The sequence below is a fragment of the Eschrichtius robustus genome, chromosome 6 (assembly GCF_028021215.1).
Source record: "Eschrichtius robustus isolate mEscRob2 chromosome 6, mEscRob2.pri, whole genome shotgun sequence".
In the NCBI taxonomy this organism is placed as follows: Eukaryota; Metazoa; Chordata; class Mammalia; order Artiodactyla; family Eschrichtiidae; genus Eschrichtius; species Eschrichtius robustus.
In genome coordinates, this window is record NC_090829.1 from 139,348,428 (window position 1) to 139,367,222 (window position 18,795).

At 42.4% G+C, this 18,795-nt stretch overlaps 1 protein-coding gene across 2 annotated transcripts in view; it reads right to left on the bottom strand.

Moving 5' to 3' along the window:
* Nucleotides 1–16,441, bottom strand: part of VPS26C (VPS26 endosomal protein sorting factor C) — a 53,734-nt gene extending 37,293 nt beyond the window's left edge. The window contains exon 1 of one of the 2 annotated variants that reach the window (XM_068547074.1): nt 15,759–16,441. In XM_068547074.1, coding sequence (XP_068403175.1) covers nt 15,759–15,815 — 57 coding nt within the window. In that variant the 5' untranslated portion in view covers nt 15,816–16,441. The remainder of the gene's footprint in view (nt 1–15,758) is intronic. The other variant, XM_068547073.1, reaches the window with a different exon arrangement.
* Nucleotides 16,442–18,795: the final 2,354 nt, after the last annotated feature.

Below are 18,795 nucleotides of genomic sequence, written 5' to 3' on the forward strand. Positions count from 1 at the left end.
GTTTTTATAACAGAAATTAGGACACACACTTCTAAGCAACTCGTATGTCAAAGAAAAAGATCATAATGGAAACTAGAAGAAATTTAAGTTGACAATCATAAAAATACTACGAATCAAATCTCGAGGGACAGGGCAGTGGAGCTTTTTTTTGGGGTCTTCCCACATCCCCACAGAACATGAGGCTGCTAAACCATGAAGCCACGGCACCCTCTTTTGGAACAGCACCTTCTGCCAGCATCCAGGCAGTGATTCGACTTCTTCCAATCTCTCCCTCTCTCCTGGTACCCTGCTCCTTTCCTGTAGAACCTGGGTGGGATTTCAAGGGTGTCTGCTTTATAATAATTCACCAACCTATTAAAAACAAAAACTTACGGGATGCAACTAAAGTTGTACTTAGAGAAAAGTGTCTGCATTTTAAAAAGATGGCTACCATTTAGTAAGCTAAACAGCCAATTTATGAAGCTAAAAAACGAAAACAGGGACTTCCCTAGTGGTCCAGTGGTTACGACTCTGTGTTTCCACTGCAAGGGGCATGCGTTCAATCCCTGGTCAGGGAACTAAGACCCTGCATGCTGCAAGGCTTGGCCAAAACAAAAAAACAAACAAAAAAACTGAAAAGAAACAAACAAAAAACACAGGAGAAGAGCAGAATAAACCTAAGGCAAAGAAAATAAATATTCTGGGAAGAGAATATAGCAAAGTCACTTAAAAAAAAAATCACAAAAAGAAAATTACAGACCAATATCACTGATGAATATAGATGCAAAAATCCTCAACAAAATACTAGCAAACAGAATCCAACAACACATTAAAAGGATCATACACCACGATCAAGTGGGATTTATCCCAGGGATGCAAGGATTCTTCAATATACGCAAATCAATCAATGTGATACACCATATTAACAAATTGAAGGAGAAAAACCATATGGTCATCTCAATAGATACAGAAAAAGCTTTTGACAAAATTCAACACCCATTTATGATAAAAACTCTCCAGAAAGTGGGCATAGAGGGAACCTACCTCAACATAATAAAGGCCATATACGACAAACCCACAGCAAACATCATTGTCAATGGTGAAAAACTGAAAGAATTTCCTCTAAGATCAGGAACGAGACAAGGATGTCCACTCTCACCACTATTATTCAACATAGTTTTGGAAGTTCTAGCCATGGCAATCAGAGAAGAAAAAGAAATAAAACGAATACAAATTGAAAAAGAAGAAGTAAAACTGTCACTGTTTGCAGACGACATGATACTATACATAGAGAATCCTAAAACTGCCACCAGAAAACTACTAGAGCTGATCAATGAATTTGGTGAAGTTTCAGGATACAAAATTAATGCACAGAAATCTCTTGCATTCCTATACACTAACGATGAAAAATCTGAAAGAGAAATTATGGAAACACTCCCATTTACCACTGCAACAAAAAGAATAAAATACCTAGGAATAAACCTACCTAGGGAGACAAAAGACCTGTATGCAGAAAACTATAAGACACTGAGGAAAGAAATTAAAGATGATACCAACAGATGGAGAGATATACCATGTTCTTGGATTGGAAGAATCAATATTGTGAAAATGACTATACTACCCAAAGCAACCTACAGACTCAATGCAACCTCCATCAAATCACCAATGGCATTTTTTACGGAACTAGAACAAATCATCTTAAAATTTGTATGGAGACACAAAAGACCCCGAATAGCCAAAGCAGTCTTGAGGGAAAAAAACGGAGCTGGAGGAATCAGACTCCCTGACTTCAGACTATACTACAAAGCTACAGTAATCAAGACAATATGGTACTGGCACAAAAACAGAAACATAGATCAATGGAACAAGATAGAAAGCCCAGAGATAAACCCACGCACCTATGGTCAACTAATCTATGACAAAGGAGGCAAAGATATACAATGGAGAAAAGACAGCCTCTTCAATAAGTGGTGCTGGGAAAACTGGACAGCTACATGTAAAAGGATGAAATTAGAATACTCCCTAACACCATACACAAAAATAAACTCAAAATGGATTCGAGACCTAAATGTAAGACGGGACACTATAAAACTCTTACAGGAAAACATCGGAAGAACACTCTTTGACATAAATCACAGCAAGATCTTTTTTGATCCACCTCCTAGAGGAATGGAAATAAAAACAAAAATAAACAAATGGGACCTAATGAAACTTCAAAGCTTTTGCACAGCAAAGGAAACCATAAACAAGACGAAAAGACAACCCGCAGAATGGGAGAGAATATTTGCAAACGAATCAATGGACAAAGGATTAATCTCCAAAATATATAAACAGCTCATGCAGCTCAAAATTAAAGAAACAAACAACCCAATCCAAAAATGGGCAAAAGACCTAAATAGACATTTCTCCAAAGAAGACATACAGATGGCCACGAAGCACATGAAAAGATGCTCAACATCACTAATTATTAGAGAAATGCAAATCAAAACTACAATGAGGTATCACCTCACACCAGTCAGAACGGGCATCATCAGAAAATCTACAAACAACAAATGCTGGAGAGGGTGTGGAGAAAAGGGAACCCTCTTGCACTGTTGGTGGGAATGTAAACTGAAACAGCCACTATGGAGGACAGTATGGAGGTTCCTTAAAAAACTAAAAATAGAATTACCATATAATCCAGCAATCCCACTACTGGGCATATACCCAGAGAAAACCATAATTCAAAAAGACACATGCACCCCAATGTTCATTGCAGCACTATTTACAATAGCCAGGTCACGGAAGCAACCTAAATGCCCATCGACAAACAAATGGATAAAGAAGATGTGGTACATATATACAATGGAATATTACTCAGCCATAAAAAGGAACGAAATTGGGTCATTTGTTGAGACGTGGATGGATCTAGAGACTGTCATACAGAGTGAAGTAAGTCAGAAAGAGAAAAACAAATATCGTATATTAACGCATGTATGTGGAACCTAGAAAAATGGTACAGATGAACCGGTTTGCAGGGCAGAAGTTGAGACACAGATGTAGAGAACAAACGTATGGACACCAAGGGGGGAAAACCGCGGTGGGGTGGGGATGGTGGTGTGCTGAATTGGGAGATTGGGAGTGACACGTATACAATGATGTGTATAAAATTGATGACTGATTAAAAAAAAAAACAAAAAAACACTGTCAAGTGGGGGAGGGGCGTGAAGAAACAGAAGGGAACGTGGCCAGTGCTTTCCCCATCCACTTAGGCACCGGGGAGCCTCTTGGGCTCCTGGGCCTAAGCCTCTGCCCTGGGAGCCTCCCTCCTGCCAGGCAGAACCCGAGCTCCACCCTTGCACCCCTACCCGGGGCCCCACCCCTACACACGGAGACCCCCTCTAATGTGTGGGGCCTAAATCCCACCCACACACCCCCACCAGGGCCCCACCTCCAAACTCTGGAAGCCCACACTCCAGAAGCCCTGCTTCCCACAGGCTGCCTCTCCCTTCCACGCAGGCCCTAAGCAGAGGCCCTGCCCCACGCTCGAACGTCAACCCCCACCTGCCTAGGCCCTGTCCCACCTTAAACCCCGCCCCTGCCTAAGCTCCACCCCCCCGATCCCCCCACCCCCGCCTAAACTCTGCCCCCATAACCAAGGCTTTTTTCTTTTCTTTTCTTTTTTCCTCTTTTAGATCAGGGTTCTATTTTACCTTGTTGATTCATTGTTGTTGATTCTTTTATATTTTTATTCTCTCTAATAAGTCTTTTATTTTTCTAATTTTATTTTATTCTTTATACTTTGTTAGTGATCTATCTCTCCTTCTGGCTTGTTCCCCCCCACCTTTTTTTCTTTTTTCTCCTGGGGTTTTATTTTACCTTGTTGCAATTGTTTCAACTATAGTTTTATTTTTCCTAATATGTTTTTTATCTTTCTAATTTTATTTTGTTCTTTATTCTTTGATATCGTACTTTGTTCTTTACTCTTTGATATCGTACTGCTCCTTTTTCCTTTCTTTCTTCCTTTTTTTTTTTTTTTAACCACGCCACAAAGCTTGCAGGATCTTGGTTCCCAGGCCTGACGTCAGGCCTGAGCTCCTGTGGTGGGAGCTCTGAGTCCAGGCCTGAGGTCAGGCCTGAGCTCCGGTGGGAGCTCTGAGTCCTGTCTGGACTAACAGGGAACCTCAGACCCCAGAGAATATCAATTGGAGTGAGGCCTCCTGGAAGTGCTCATCTCAGCACCAAGACCCAGCTCTATTTAACTGCCTGCAAACTCCAGTGCTGGACGTCTCAGGCCAAACCAGTAAGACAAGAATACAGCACCACCCACCAAAAAAAAAAAAGAAACGACAAAAGTATGTTACAGAAGAAGGAGCAAGGTAAAAACCTTCAAGACCAAATAAATGAAGATGAAATAGGCAACCTACCTGAAAAAGAACTCAGAGTAATGATAGTAAAGATAATCCAAAATCTCGGAAACAGAATGGAGAAAATACAAAAAACATTTAACAAGGATCTAGAAGAAAGAAAGCACAAACAAACAGTGATGAACAACACAACTACTGAAATTAAAAATATTCTAGAAGGAATCAATAACAGAATAACTGAGGCAGAAAAACGGATAAGTGAGCTGAAGATAAAATGGTGGAAGTAACTGCCAGGAAGCAAAATAAAGAAAAAAGAATGAAAAGAATTGAGGACAGTCTCAGAGACCTCTGGGACACAATTAAACACACCAACATTCGAATTATAGGGGTCCCAGAAAAAGAAGAAAAAAAAAAGGTCTGAGAAAATATTTGAAGAGATGATAGTCGAAAACTTCCCTAACATGGGAAAGGAAATAGTCAATCAAGTCCAGGAAGCACAGAGAGTACCATACAGGATAAACCCAAAGAGAAACACGCCGAGGCACAAATTAATCAAACTAGCAAAAATTAAATACAAAGAAAAATATTAAAAGCAGCCAGGAAAAAGCAACAAATAGCATACAAGGGAATCCCCATAAGGTTAACAGCTGATTTTTCAGCAGAAACTCTGCAAGCAAGACGGGAGTGGCAAGACATATTTAAAGTGATGAAAGGGAAAAACCTACAACCAAGATTACTCTACCCAGCGAGGATCTCATTCAGATTCAATGGAGAAATTAAAACCTTTAAAGATAAGCAAAAGTTAAGAGAATTCAGCACCACCAAACTAGCTTTACAACAAATGCTAAAGGAACTTCTCTAGGCAGGAAACACAAGAGAAGGAAAAGACCTACAAAAACAAACACAAAACAATTAAGAAAATGGTAATAGGAACATACATATCGATAATTAACTTAAATGTAAATGGATTAAATGCTCCAACCAAAAGACATAGCCTGACTGAATGGATACAAAAACAAGACCTGTACACATGCTGTCTACAAGAGACCCACTTCAGACCTAGCAACACGTACAGACTGAAAGTGAGGGGATGGAAAAAGATATTCCATGCAAATGGAAATCAATAGAAAGCTGGAGTAGCAATTCTCACATCAGACAAAACAGACTTTAAAATAAAGACTATTACAAGAGACAAAGAAGGATGCTACATTATGATCAAGGGATCAATCCAAGAAGAAGATATAACAATTGTAGATACTTATGCACCCAACATAGGAGCACCTCGATACATAAGGTAAATGCTAACAGCCATAAAAGGGGAAATCGACAGTAACACAATCATAGTAGGGGACTTTAACACCCCACTTTCACCAATGGACAGATCATCCAAGATGAAAATAAATAAGGAAACACAAGCTTTAAATGATACATTACACAAGATGGACTTAATTGATATTTATAGGACATTCCATCCAAAAGCAACAGAATACACTTTCTTTTCAAGTGTTCATGGAACATTCTCCAAGGTAGATCATATCCTGGGTCACAAATCAAGCCTTGGTAAATTTAAGAAAATTGAAATCATATCAAGTATCTTTTCCGACCACAACGTTGAGACTAGATATCAATTACAGGAAAAAATCTGTAAAAAATACAAACACATGGAGGCTAAACAATACGCTACTAAATAACCAAGAGATCACTGAAGAAATCAAAGAGGAAATCAAAAAATACCTAGAAACAAATGACAATGAAAACACGACGACCCAAAACCTGTGGGACGCAGCAAAAGCAGTTCTAAGAGGGAAGTTTATAGCAATACAATCCTACCTCAAGAAACGAGAAAAATCTCAAATAAACAACCTAAACTTACACCTGAAGCAATTAGAGAAAGAAGAATACAAAAACCCCAAAGTTAGCAGAAGGAAGGAAATCATAAAGATCAGATCAGAAATAAATGAAAAAGAAATGAAGGAAACAATAACAAAGATCAATAAAACTAAAAGCTGGTTCTTTGAGAAGATAAACAAAATTGATAAACCATTAGCCAGACTCACCACGAAAAAAGGGAGAAGACTCAAATCAACAGACTTAGAAATGAAAAAGGAGAAGTTACAACTGACACTGCAGAAATACAAAGGATCATGAAAAATTACTACAAGCAACTATATACCAATAAAATGGACAACCTGGAAGAAATGGACAAATTCTTAGAAAAGCAGAACCTTCTGAGACTGAACCAGGAAGAAACAGAAAATGTAAACAGACCAATCACAAGCACTGAAATTGAAACTGTGATGAAAAATCTTCCAACAAACAAAAGCCCAGGACCAGATGGCTTCACAGGCGAATTCTATCAAACATTTAGAGAAGAGCTAACACCTATCCTTCTCAAACTCTTCCAAAATATAGCAGAGGGAGAAACACTCCCAAACTCATTCTGAGGGACCATCACCCTGATACCAAAACCAGACAAAGATGTCACAAAAACAGAAAACTACAGGCCAATATCTCTGATGAACACAGATGCAAAAATCCTTAACAAAATACTAGCAAACAGAATCCAACAGCACATTAAAAGGATCATACACTATAATCAAGTGGGGTTTATCCTAGGAATGCAAGGATTCTTCAATATATGCAAATCAATGTGATACACCATATTAGCAAGTTGAAGCATAAAAACCATAGGATAATCTCAATAGATGCAAAAAGGTTTTTGACAAAATCCAACACCCATTTATGATAAAAACTCTCCAGAAACTAGGCATAGAGGGAACCCATCTCAACATAATAAAAGCCATATATGACAAACCCACAGCCAACATCATTCTCAATGGTGAAAAACTGAAACCACTCCCTCTAAGATCAGGAACAAGGCAAGGTTGCCCACTCTCCCCACTATTATTCAACATAGGTTTGGAAGTTTTAGCCACAGCAATCAGAGAAGAAAAAGAAATAAAAGGAATCCAAATCAGAAAAGAAGTAAAACTGTCACTGTTTGCAGATGACATGATACTATACATAGAGAATCCTAAAGATGCTACCAGAAAACTACTAGAGCTAATCAATGAATCTGGTAGAGTAGCAGGATACAAAATTAATGCACAGAAATCTCTTGCATTCCTATATATGCAAGAGATTTTTCATTCTTCACTCCTGATGAAAAACCTGAAAGAGAAATTAAGGAAACACTCCCATTCACCACTGCAACAAAACGAATAAAATACCTAGGAATAAACCTACCTAGGGAGACAAAAGACCTGTATGCAGAAAACTATTGATGAACTAAGACACTGATGAAAGAAATTAAAGATGACACAACCAGATGGAGAGATATACCATGTTCTTGGATTGGAAGAATCAATATTGTGAAAATGACTATACTACCAAAAGCAATCTACAGATTCAATGCAATCCCTATCAAATTACCAATGACATCTTTCACAGAACTACAAGAAAAAATTTCACAATTTGTATGGAAACACAAAAGACCCCGAATAGCCAAAACAATCTTGAGAAAGAAAAACGGAGCTGGAGGAATCAGGCTCCTGTACTTCAGACTATACCACAAAGCTACAGTAATCAAGACAGTATGGTACTGGCACAAAACCATAAATATAGATCAACGGAACAGGATAGAAAGCCCAGAGATAAACCCACGCACAGATGGTCATCTTATCTTTGATAAAGGAGGCAAGAGTATACAATGGAGAAAAGACAGCCTCTTCAATAAGTGGTGCTGGGAAAACTGGACAGCTACATGTAAAAGAATGAAATTAGAACACTCCCTAACACCATACACAAAAATAAACTCAAAATAGATTGAAGACCTAAATGTAAGGCCAGACACTATAAAACTAGGCAGAACACTCTATGACATGAATCACAGCAAGATCCTTTTTGACCCACCTCCTAGAGAAATGGAAATAAAAACAAACAAATGGGACCTAATGAAACTTAAAAGCTTTTGCATAGCAAAGGAAACTATAAAAAAGACGAAAAGACAACCCTCAGAATGGGAGAAAATATTTGCAAACAAAGCAACTGACAAAGGATTAAGCTCCAAAATATACAGGCAGCTCATGCAGCTCAATATCTAAAAAACAAACAATCCAATCCAAAAATGGGCAGAACACCTAAATAGACATTTCTCCAAAGAAGATATACAGATTGCCAACAAACACATGAAAGGATGCTCAACATCACTAATCATTAGAGAAATGCAAATCAAAACTACAATGAGGTATCACCTCACACCAGTTAGAATGGCCATCATCAAAAAATCTACAAACAATAAATGCTGGAGAGGGTGTGGAGAAAAGGCAACCCTCTCGCACTGTTGGTGGGAATGTAAATTGATACAGCCACTATGGAAAACAGTATGGAGATTTCTTAAAAAACTAAAAATAGAACTACCATACAACCCAGCAATCCCACTACTGGGCATATACCCTGAGAAATCCATAATTCAAAAAGAGTCATGCAGGACTTCCCTGGTGGCACAGTGGTTAAGAATCTGCCTGCTAACGTAGGGGACACGGGTTCGAGCCCTGATCCAGGAAGATCCCACATGCCGCGGAGCAACTAAGCCCATGAGCCACAACTACTAAGCCTGCTCTCTAGAGCCCGTGTGCCACAACAACTGAGCCCACGTGCCACAACTACTGAAGCCTGCACGCCTAGAGCCCATGCTCCGCAAAAAGAGAAGCCACCACAATGAGAAGCCTGCGCGCCATAACGAAGAGTAGCCCCCGCTCGCTGCAACTAGAGGAAGCTCGCGTGCAGCAATGAAGACCCAATGCAGCCAAAGATAAATAAATAAATATATATATTTTTTTTTTAAAAAGTCATGTACCATAGTGTTCACTGCAGCTCTATTTACAATAGCCAGGACATGGAAGCAACCTAAGTGTCCATCGACAGATGAATGGACAAAGAAGATGTGGCACATATATACAATGGAATATTACTCAGCCATAAAAAGAAATGAAATTGAGTTATTTGTAGTGAGGTGGATGGACCCAGAGACTGTCATACGGAGTGAAGTTAAGTCAGGAGGAGAAAAATAAATACTGTATGCTAACACATATATATGGAATCTAAAAAAAAAAATGGTTCTGAAGACCCTAGGGGCAGGACAGGAATAAAGACACAGACGTAGAGAATTGACTTGAGGATACGGCGAGGGGCAAGGGTAAGTTGGGACAAAGTGAGAGAGTGGCATGGACATACATACACTACCAAATGTGAAATAGCTAGCTAGTGGGAAGCAGCCGCATGGCACAGGGAGATCAGCTCAGTGCTTTGTGACCACCTAGAGGGGTGGGATAGGGAGGGTGGGAGGGAGGAGATATGGGGACATATGTATATGTATAGCTGATTCACTTTGTTATAAAGCAGAAACTAACACAACACTGTAAAGCAATTATACTCCAATAAAGATGTAAAAAAAAAAAAACATTAAAAACAAATCACTGTCAAATGAGATGAGCATGAGCCGCAGTGAAAGGCGGGGAAATAGAGTGAAAGAAGCCATTCCCTGGACTCAGACTGCGCCACAAACGTCTACCAGCTCCTGCTCACTTTGCTCGCACTGTCTGTTCCTTCCGATGGAAACAAACAGTGCCAGGTGGGGAGGGAGGCCCCGGCCCCGCACACAGCTTTCAAAAGTAGGCTGGAGCCTCACTTCCTCAATGAAGCTCCAGAAGGGCCCTCCCCCACCCCCAAACGACTACACCTTACTCTGAGCTCCCTCACACACCAGAGATGCACCCACTTGAGCACAAGTACGTTAGCACCTTTTGTTTTCTCTTTACCTACTTCTCTCCAGACCTGTAAGGAGATTCACAGACACTGGTTGAATAAATCTGTTTTGATTAAATAACAGTCTGAAAAGAATGAGTTGATGAAGATGTGGTGATATGGAAAGGTATCCAAGGTAAGGATATACCGTTCAGCAAAAAGAACAAGTTTTGTGTATGTCTGCGTGCGTGTCAGCGTACATGTGCAACTATTACTCACAGGAAATGTCTGGAATAGTACATAAACTGTCAGCAGATACGTCCAGGGACAGAAAAAGGGGTCAGAAAAAGGAAGAACTTGACTTTTCACTTTCCAGCCTTCTGTAAAATGTTATGTTTATATTTTTAAAAATTATTCAACTGTGATTTTTTTAAAAAAACACCACCACTTTGAATGAGCATCTTTTTCTAGGAAAAAACGCAAATGACAATTTTAAACCCAAGAATAACTTAGGGGGCTTCCCTGGTGGCGCAGTGGTTCAGAGTCCGCCTGCCAATGCAGGGGACACGGGTTCGAGCCCTGGTCTGGGAGGATCCCACGTGCCGCGGAGCAACTAGGCCCGTGAGCCACAATTGCTGAGCCTGCGCGTCTGGAGGCTGTGCCCCGCAACAGGAGAGGCCGTGATAGTGAGAGGCCCGCGCACTGCGATGAAGAGTGGCCCCCGCTTGCCACAACTGGAGAGGGCCCTCGCACAGAAACGAAGACCCAACACAGCCATAAATAAATAAATTAAAAAAAAAAAAAAAAAAGAATAACTTAGGTTCTCTGGTGTCCACAGAATCAAAACCATTTTCAAACGCTTCCACAACAACTAAGATACTGAAAAGTACAGGAACAGACTTGGCTGCACATATTCCGAGGAGTCTCGTCACAGCAGCTTTTTAACTGAAATACTACAATGCTATTCATAGCACTCCTAGGAAACTAATAACTACTATTCCTACATAAAAATCTCCTCCATTTTGCACAAAAATGGGCGCTCTTAGGGAGGAGGTGTAATAAGAGTGTTGGCTGGACACGCTTTGCAATCTGATGACCTGCATTGGAATCCAGGCTGTCATTAGCTGCGTGATCTGGGGCAAATTCCTTAACTTGTCTAGGCCTCAGTTTCCTCGTTAGTAAAATGGGAGTGATGCTGCCAGGCTCACAAAACCCTACACCAGTGTTTCCCGAGTCCCTCAGGTGGAACATAAGACTGTCGTTACATGGACAAACATGTTTCACTTGAATGACAAGCAATTAAAACCTGAGAACACAGGTGGCAGCCACCTCGAGCAAACCAGGACAATTACAGGTGCTGCGCTCTGGCAGGCCCATGGATGAGTCCGGGCTATAGCAACCGAATCTTTACCAATGCTGTTGAGATGTACTGAGAAAACTGAAAACTTGTATTTATTAGTCCCACCTGCCGCCAGCTAAGAGTGGAGAGGGTGAGAAAGACAGGACCCACCTTGTACAACCATGGTGCAAGCTGGGCTTGAGACACGCGCTGTCTGCGGACACTGAGACCTCGGAGGGTCCTTCTCCCTGGGGCTCCGGGAGCAGCCGTGACGGAGCTGGTTGCCTCCTCTACCCATCCTTAACCACAGATGACGGAGTCCACCCAACACACGAGTCACGGCACGCGTTTCCAGGTGTATATTTTTGTCCGGTGATTAGATTTACTCATTTAATAACTTTTTTTGGCTTTAGAAAATATACAGTTGACCCTTGGACAACATGCGTTCACACTGTGTGGGCCCACGGTGGATTTTTTTCTATAAATATATTGGAAAAAGTTTTTGAGATTTGTGACGATTTGAAAAAACTCACAAGAAAAACCATATAGCCTAGAAACATGGCAAAAATTAAGAAAAAGTTAGGTATGTCACGAATGCATAAAATATATGCAGATACTAGTCTATCTTTACAAAGGCATAACGTGAGTGAGTGATATTTAATATAAAATTAATGTGTAAGTTTTCTTACTGTTTCACAACTTTGCTTTCAAGCAATTACATTTCCATACAGTATGCCTCTGTGTAATTGAAGAAACTGTGTATCAGCCTATCATAACAGGTAAGTTTTTTTTAATGTAACGATGTTTCCAATACTGTATTGTGAATATGACTGTAATACTGTATGTGATAACAATTTTTTAATGATGCATTCATCGGTGTATAGGCTAGGCTACCACAAAGCAAACATACTGCCGCTTATTCATTATCAGGGCATGAATTGTTACACCTGTAAATAAATGTGAATTTATTTTTCACATTATCTCTTGATTTTTGATGTCTAGTGTTAGTAATACATATAGCATCTACAGTGTTTTGTATCATATAAGACAATATTGATGTAGGTACTGACAGATGAGTCACCTTGTAAAGAGATAAACTATGGTATTGATAAATACAGTACAATACTCTGAAATGTATTTTTTCTTCCTTACAATTTTCTAAATAACATTTCCTTTTCTCTAGCTTACTTTATTGTAAGCATACAGTATATAATACATATAACACACAAAATATGTGTTAACAGTGTATGTTATTGGTAAGGCTTCTGGTCAACAGTAGTCTATTGGTAGTCAAGTTTGGGGGGAGTCAAAAGTGGAACATAGATTTTTGACTGCACATGGGGTTGGCACCTCTAATCCTTGCGTTGTTCAAGGGTCAACTGTACACAGCAACCCTCTATTTAGGAGAAGTTACACAGGGTTTTCTTTCACAATAGCCATATGAGGTCTCCTTTTAAAATGCATTTAGAGTAAAATACATTAAGTGTAAAAGTGAAGACGGGGAAATACTGTCATAAACCAACAGGTGAAGATTTTGTTCCTAATCCTGGCATGAAGGGATGTGCACCGGATGGGCAGAGCTAATACCCCCTTCCACCCTGCCACCCACAAGGAGTGGTCCTGGCTGCGTTAAGACTTCCAGCTGGGTCAAATGGATGATTCCATCTCTTCAACTGTTTCGAATGTACTTTTCATTACTGGTACCATATCTTAAACCACAGAAAACATTCCAGCATCTCAGCTGCTATAACATCTTTGAATGGAATCTGCTAACTTCTGAATGAAAATAGTAAGTATTAAAGTTAAGCGTACATATCGCCTGTCACTGCCTCCTCCAATTCTTATTTTGATATTTTCCAAGCTACAGAAAATTATGAAAATACAAAGTAGAGGAAAAATTGGAACTGTCACACACCGCTAGTGGAGTGTGAAGTTGTGCAGGTGCTTTGGAAAACAGTTTGGTAGGTCTTCAAAAAACTAAACATAAAGTTACCATATCACCCAGCAAATCCACTCCTAGGTATATATCCAAGAGAAACGCAAACATATGTTCACACAAAAACTTGTACTAGAATGTTCATAGTAGCATTATTCGTAATAGTCAAAAAGTGAAAACAACCCAAATGTCCATCAACAGATGAATGGATACATAAAATGTGACATATCCATACAACAGAATACTATTTAGCCATTAAAACAAATGAGGAACTGATACATGCTGCAACATTGAACACATTATGCTAAGTGAAAGAAGCCAATCACAAAAGGCCACACACTGTATGATCCCATATACATGAAAGGTCCTAATTAGGCAAATCCACTGAGACAGAAAGTAGATCTGTGATTGCCAGGGGCTAAGAGGGAGAGGGAATGAGGAATGACTACTCATGGGTACAGGGTTTCTTTTGGGGGTGATAAAAATGTTCTAAAATTAGATGGTGGTGATGGTTGCACAACCCTGAATATATTAAACCCACTGAACTGTACACTTGAAAAGGGTGAATTTTATGGTATTAGATCTCAATAAAGAATACACAGTTTCCCTGGTGGCGCAGTGGTTGAGAATCTGCCTGCTAATGCAGGGGACACGGGTTCGAGCCCTGGTCTGGGAGGATCCCACATGCCGCGGAGCAGCTGGGCCCGTGAGCCACAACTGCTGAGCCTGCGCGTCTGGAGCCTGTGCTCCGCAACAGGAGAGGTCGCGATGGTGAGAGGCCCGCGCACCGCGATGAAGAGTGGCCCCCGCTTGCCGCAACTAGAGAAAGCCCTCGCACAGAAACGAAGACCCAACACAGCCAAAAAAAAAAAAAAAAAAAAAAATAGAATACAAAGTAGACCCATATAACTTTCAACTAGAGTCACCAATTATTAATATTTTGGCACATTTGCTTTCTTTCTCCTCACATGTGCACACACACACACACACACTAAGGCTGGACCATTTAAAATTTAGTTATTGTGACACTTCACTCCTAAGCACTTCAGCATGTGGAGTATTCTTCCACATAACCAAAATATGAATATCATATTGGGGAAAATTAACACCAAAACAAAACTCATATTTAACATACAGCCCATATTCAAATTTATCAAAAATTAGGTACTGTATTTGGTTTTCAAATTCCTTTCATCTCTCGAATCTAAAAAAATTCTTTTTAATGACACTGACATATTTGAAGAATCCAGGCCAATTACTGTACAGAATGTTTCTCGATATGAATATGCCTGTTTCCTTATGAACTAAGGGAAGTTAAGCATTTTTGGCAGGAAGGCTACATAGGTGAGTTGTATCCTTCTCAGTTTTTCATGGCAGAACCCTCTATTATTATGCCAGAACATGTCAATTTCATTAGTGGTGACAGTGATGGAAAGGTGGTATTCATTGTTGGTCTTGGTTAGGATGGTGACTATCAGATTCCTCCACTACAAAGGTAACTTTTCCCCTCTGTAATTAATAATCTGAAGATGACCAATTGAATCTGTGTAAGCATTAGGTTTCCGCGAATATCTTGCACCGAAAGGATTTAGCGTCCCTTTTGAGACCTCCCTGCATTCACGTGACCAACCACTACTCTCAATTTTATTCCACAGAGTGTGAGAGCTGGCTGTGATTTCAACCCTGGCTGCACATCAGAATCACTGGTGTCTCTGGGTGTGAGACCCCAGTTAGCGTATTTTTAAATTCCCGAGTGATGGATTCTGATGTATAGCAAGGGTTGAGATTCCCTGAGTTAGAACCTTGCATCCTCATTTGGCAAATAAGGAAACTGACGCCCTAAGAGGTTAAGTAGCCAGTGGCACAAAACTTGTTAATGGCATAGTTAAGATTTTTTTGGACTTGCATTTTAATATGCTATTCCTTCTGTATGTTATTAAAACAACAAAACTAGAGAAATGAATAACTTTTGTATGGTGTTAAAGCTGAGCACGGCCTAAAGTGCGTATTTCTGCTTCCAAGGTTAATTCTGCCTTTCTGGCCTTAGACCTTTGCACTGAACTTAGAAGCGAGGAACGGGGCGTTTGGTCATCAAGCTCCTCCGCCCTCAGTGCACATGGCGACAGCTCAAGCCCGGGGGGCCCAAGGCCGAGCTGGATGTTCAAGGGGCCCGACGGTTAGCGCTGCAGCCCTGTGGGAGCCTCTCGGCCCTGCATGCCTCCCCAACCGTGGCGGCGACCGCTCTCAGAGCAGCCAGCCGCTAAAGCGAGACGCACCTGGCAGGGATGCACCTGGTTGGTCCGCACCTGACCGGGACTTACCTGGAGGTGCGCCCTGCCCCGCCCAGGAAAACCCAGAAGTATGCGGGACCTGGGAGACAACAGAACCTGCAGGCACACCCACCCCTACTTACCCCGGCGTGATAAACCTTGTTCGCTCTTTTAACCTTAATGTCCAGGGCGGTCCCCATCTCGAATACTCCGTTTCGGGAACCACTTCCTGCCGCGCGTGACCCAAGGGAAAGGAGGGCACCCCGCCCCTCCGTCCGGGGTCCCGCCCTTTTCTTCTCTCCACCAGCAGTTGCGACACGTGACCCCGCGCCTGACGCCTGTTCGACTCCCCCGCCTTCCTCCTTCCGGTGCAGGGGCGGGCCTTAGCGCTTGCCGAAGAACGTCAGTCTTCGCCCCGCCGGCCAGGAAGGGCGGGACAGGATTGACCCCACCCCTTCCGTAAAGATAGTCGTTAACACCGGAAATACCCTTCTGCTCGCCCATTTACTAGAGGGAGGGGGAAACTCGGCTCTCCCAGCGTGCCCCGCGGCAGGGGGCGGTGTCAGGGGCGCGTTGCGGGCGCAGCCTGTACCTAGAGGCTGAGGCTCCCGTCAGGCTGTGCGGTGCAAAGAGGCGTTACGCTGTTGAGTTGGCTTTAAGGCGGTGATAACCGGGGGCTGTCTTCCCTTCCCATCCCTTCCTCTCGTCGTCTCTCGTCCTCCCTCGCTTTCTTTCGGGGGCTCTGAAGACGGAGGCCTTGTGTCCGTCCTCGGCTAGGCAGTTCTCCTTGCCCGTTCCGCGGCCCCGCGCTCCCTGCCTGCAAAGCGTGGATTGGCGGGCGGCTCGGCCGCCCCGCCCCCGCCGCCGGGCCGGGGGCCAAGGTCTCGGGGAGCGCGGATGACCTCGCACAGCCTCGCAGGGCCGCGGGGGCTTGTGGGTACTCCCCCGGCGCGCGCCCTGGAATGGGGTGTTGAATATTCATATTCGTGCGCAGAATGTGGGGAGGCGCGGCTCGCAGGCCCTGGGTCCCGGCAGTGCATGGACATGAAAAGCTCAAAGCAGAAACGGTCCTGCCTAGTGTTCCTTTTATTCCCAGCAAGAGCTGACTAGACACAAGGAGTACATTGCTTTGTGGGAGGATTGCCTCCAGACAGGGCAGCATTACGGTGCTAGGCAACATGCTACGTTGATTGAAATAAAATCCCTTGTCAATGTTTTAAACAAGAAATTTTCTAATAAGCAGAGAGGTAAATTTTCATTGTTTTGGTAGCTGACTTAATACAGTGCTTTTTGTTTATTTAAAATTCTTTGATTCTGATATTTGTTTTTTTAAATGCGTTACTTTTAGGATTACATGAGAATTTTTCCGTAAAACGGTATCCTGAATTAGTATCACGAGTGCCTCTCTTGGGAATGTAAGGTACTTTACAGGACAACAGTGATGGGGCTATAGCTACAATTGCTTTTGAAGGTTGATACATTGGTGTTTCCCAATATTCAGTTTTCAGCTCCTCTGTGCCCTCAGGGCTTCGTCTTGGTCTTGGATACCTTCCTGACAACTCAAACTCCGCAATTCTAAAACAATTCATTAGGGACTTAATAATCACTGTCTAGTCTATTTGCAACTCAAGACGTGGATCCCTCTCCACCAGACTCACCCATCATTTCCAAATGGTAAAATGTCAATCTCAGTAGACAAAGCAGGGAAACAGGAAAAGAAACACCTTACAAGGAACCACATTCCAGACGTGTTTGCTTCAGCAAACCTGCTTTATACTTATTTTGTAACAGAACATTTCTTGTTCGTTGAGGACAAGTGTGCTGTATTTCACTCATCTATGTAGGTTGCACACAATCTTTCTGGAATGCTGGTGCACTGCAAAGAGCTTTAGTTCCGGCAGTTATAAGTGTAAACAGTTTGTTGGACCCTCTCCGTGTGATGGCTTCCAAACATAAGAACAGTCCATTTTTCTCCAATCGCTGCTCTTTTGAGTCTTTTCTAGCCCTTCACCACACCTTAGGTGATACTGTTCTGGTCAATTCAGTTACTAAAAATCAGACCCTGTCAGAGTGTTGATCTCATGGCTTGAGTGGGGTCCTAGATTCTTAGAGCGCTAAGGTACAAGTCATGGTTCTGGCTCTCAGACACTTCCTCAACATCCTCTTGAAGGCCTGGCTTCTTCTGTGTTGAGGCAAGTTTCTCTTAACTGGCCACTGCTAGAGTTCTCTCTTAGTTGATCCCTGCTTCTCTGGATAACTGGCTCTTGTTTGAAACTCCTTTCATGGGGTACATATGGGAAGACCTGATGGGCCTTGTCCTCTCCATATGTTTTCATGGAAGATCTACCTTTAGCTTGATCTTTTCCATCACCCCACTGACAGCACCCAGCAGTATACCAAGTCTTCTGGGTGAGGGTCCAGCAAGAAAGCTGGAGACGAATTATCTTCCACAGAGTCCACCTGACTCTTGAGGAACACGCACCCTTGCCACACAAAAGGGCCAGACTGGAGGCTGCCCGCGGCCTCTGCTCTCCACTCTGCCATCTCTCTTCCATCTTCTTGCTCCCTCCTGAAACACAGACAGGAGTAAATCAGCAAGAATGCTGACTAGACAGGTTTGCAGGTAGGAAATGGAACACCAGCCTCTCCTTCCAGTAGGCCCTAGAATAGCAGAGAGATGATCGTACAGCCTCCCCACTACATCACTGCCCACCAGAAGCACTCCCCAAGGCCAACTACCGCCTTTCATTCCTTCGCCTGCCTTCCGATATAGACTGAGAAGGAGAGGATTGAGAAAGTATTCCGTGGAAGCAGGGCTAGATCTGCAGCTTTTATTAATCCGTGGGGAAAGTGTCTGTCTCCAATTGTGGCATCTTTGTTAGAAGATGGGATACTATATTGTCTTCAGCCTTGAGCTTAGTGCTTGTTCTGGGACAAGAGGAGAGGCCCCACTGAACATCTTTTAGTGGATGCTGTGATGCTCTGTTCAGACCTTCTTTCAGGACTGAAGGACATGTTCCCTGACCTACTCAGAGTATTGCTCTCAGCAGTTCTCAGTTAAGTCACTCTTCAAAACTTGCCCTCAGCTGAGAAAACTGCTTTGCCCAAAGGCATGGTCCCTTGTGGGGGGGGGGGGGGGGGGGCGGCCGGGGGGGAGAGGGGGCGGGGACGGACTAGTCA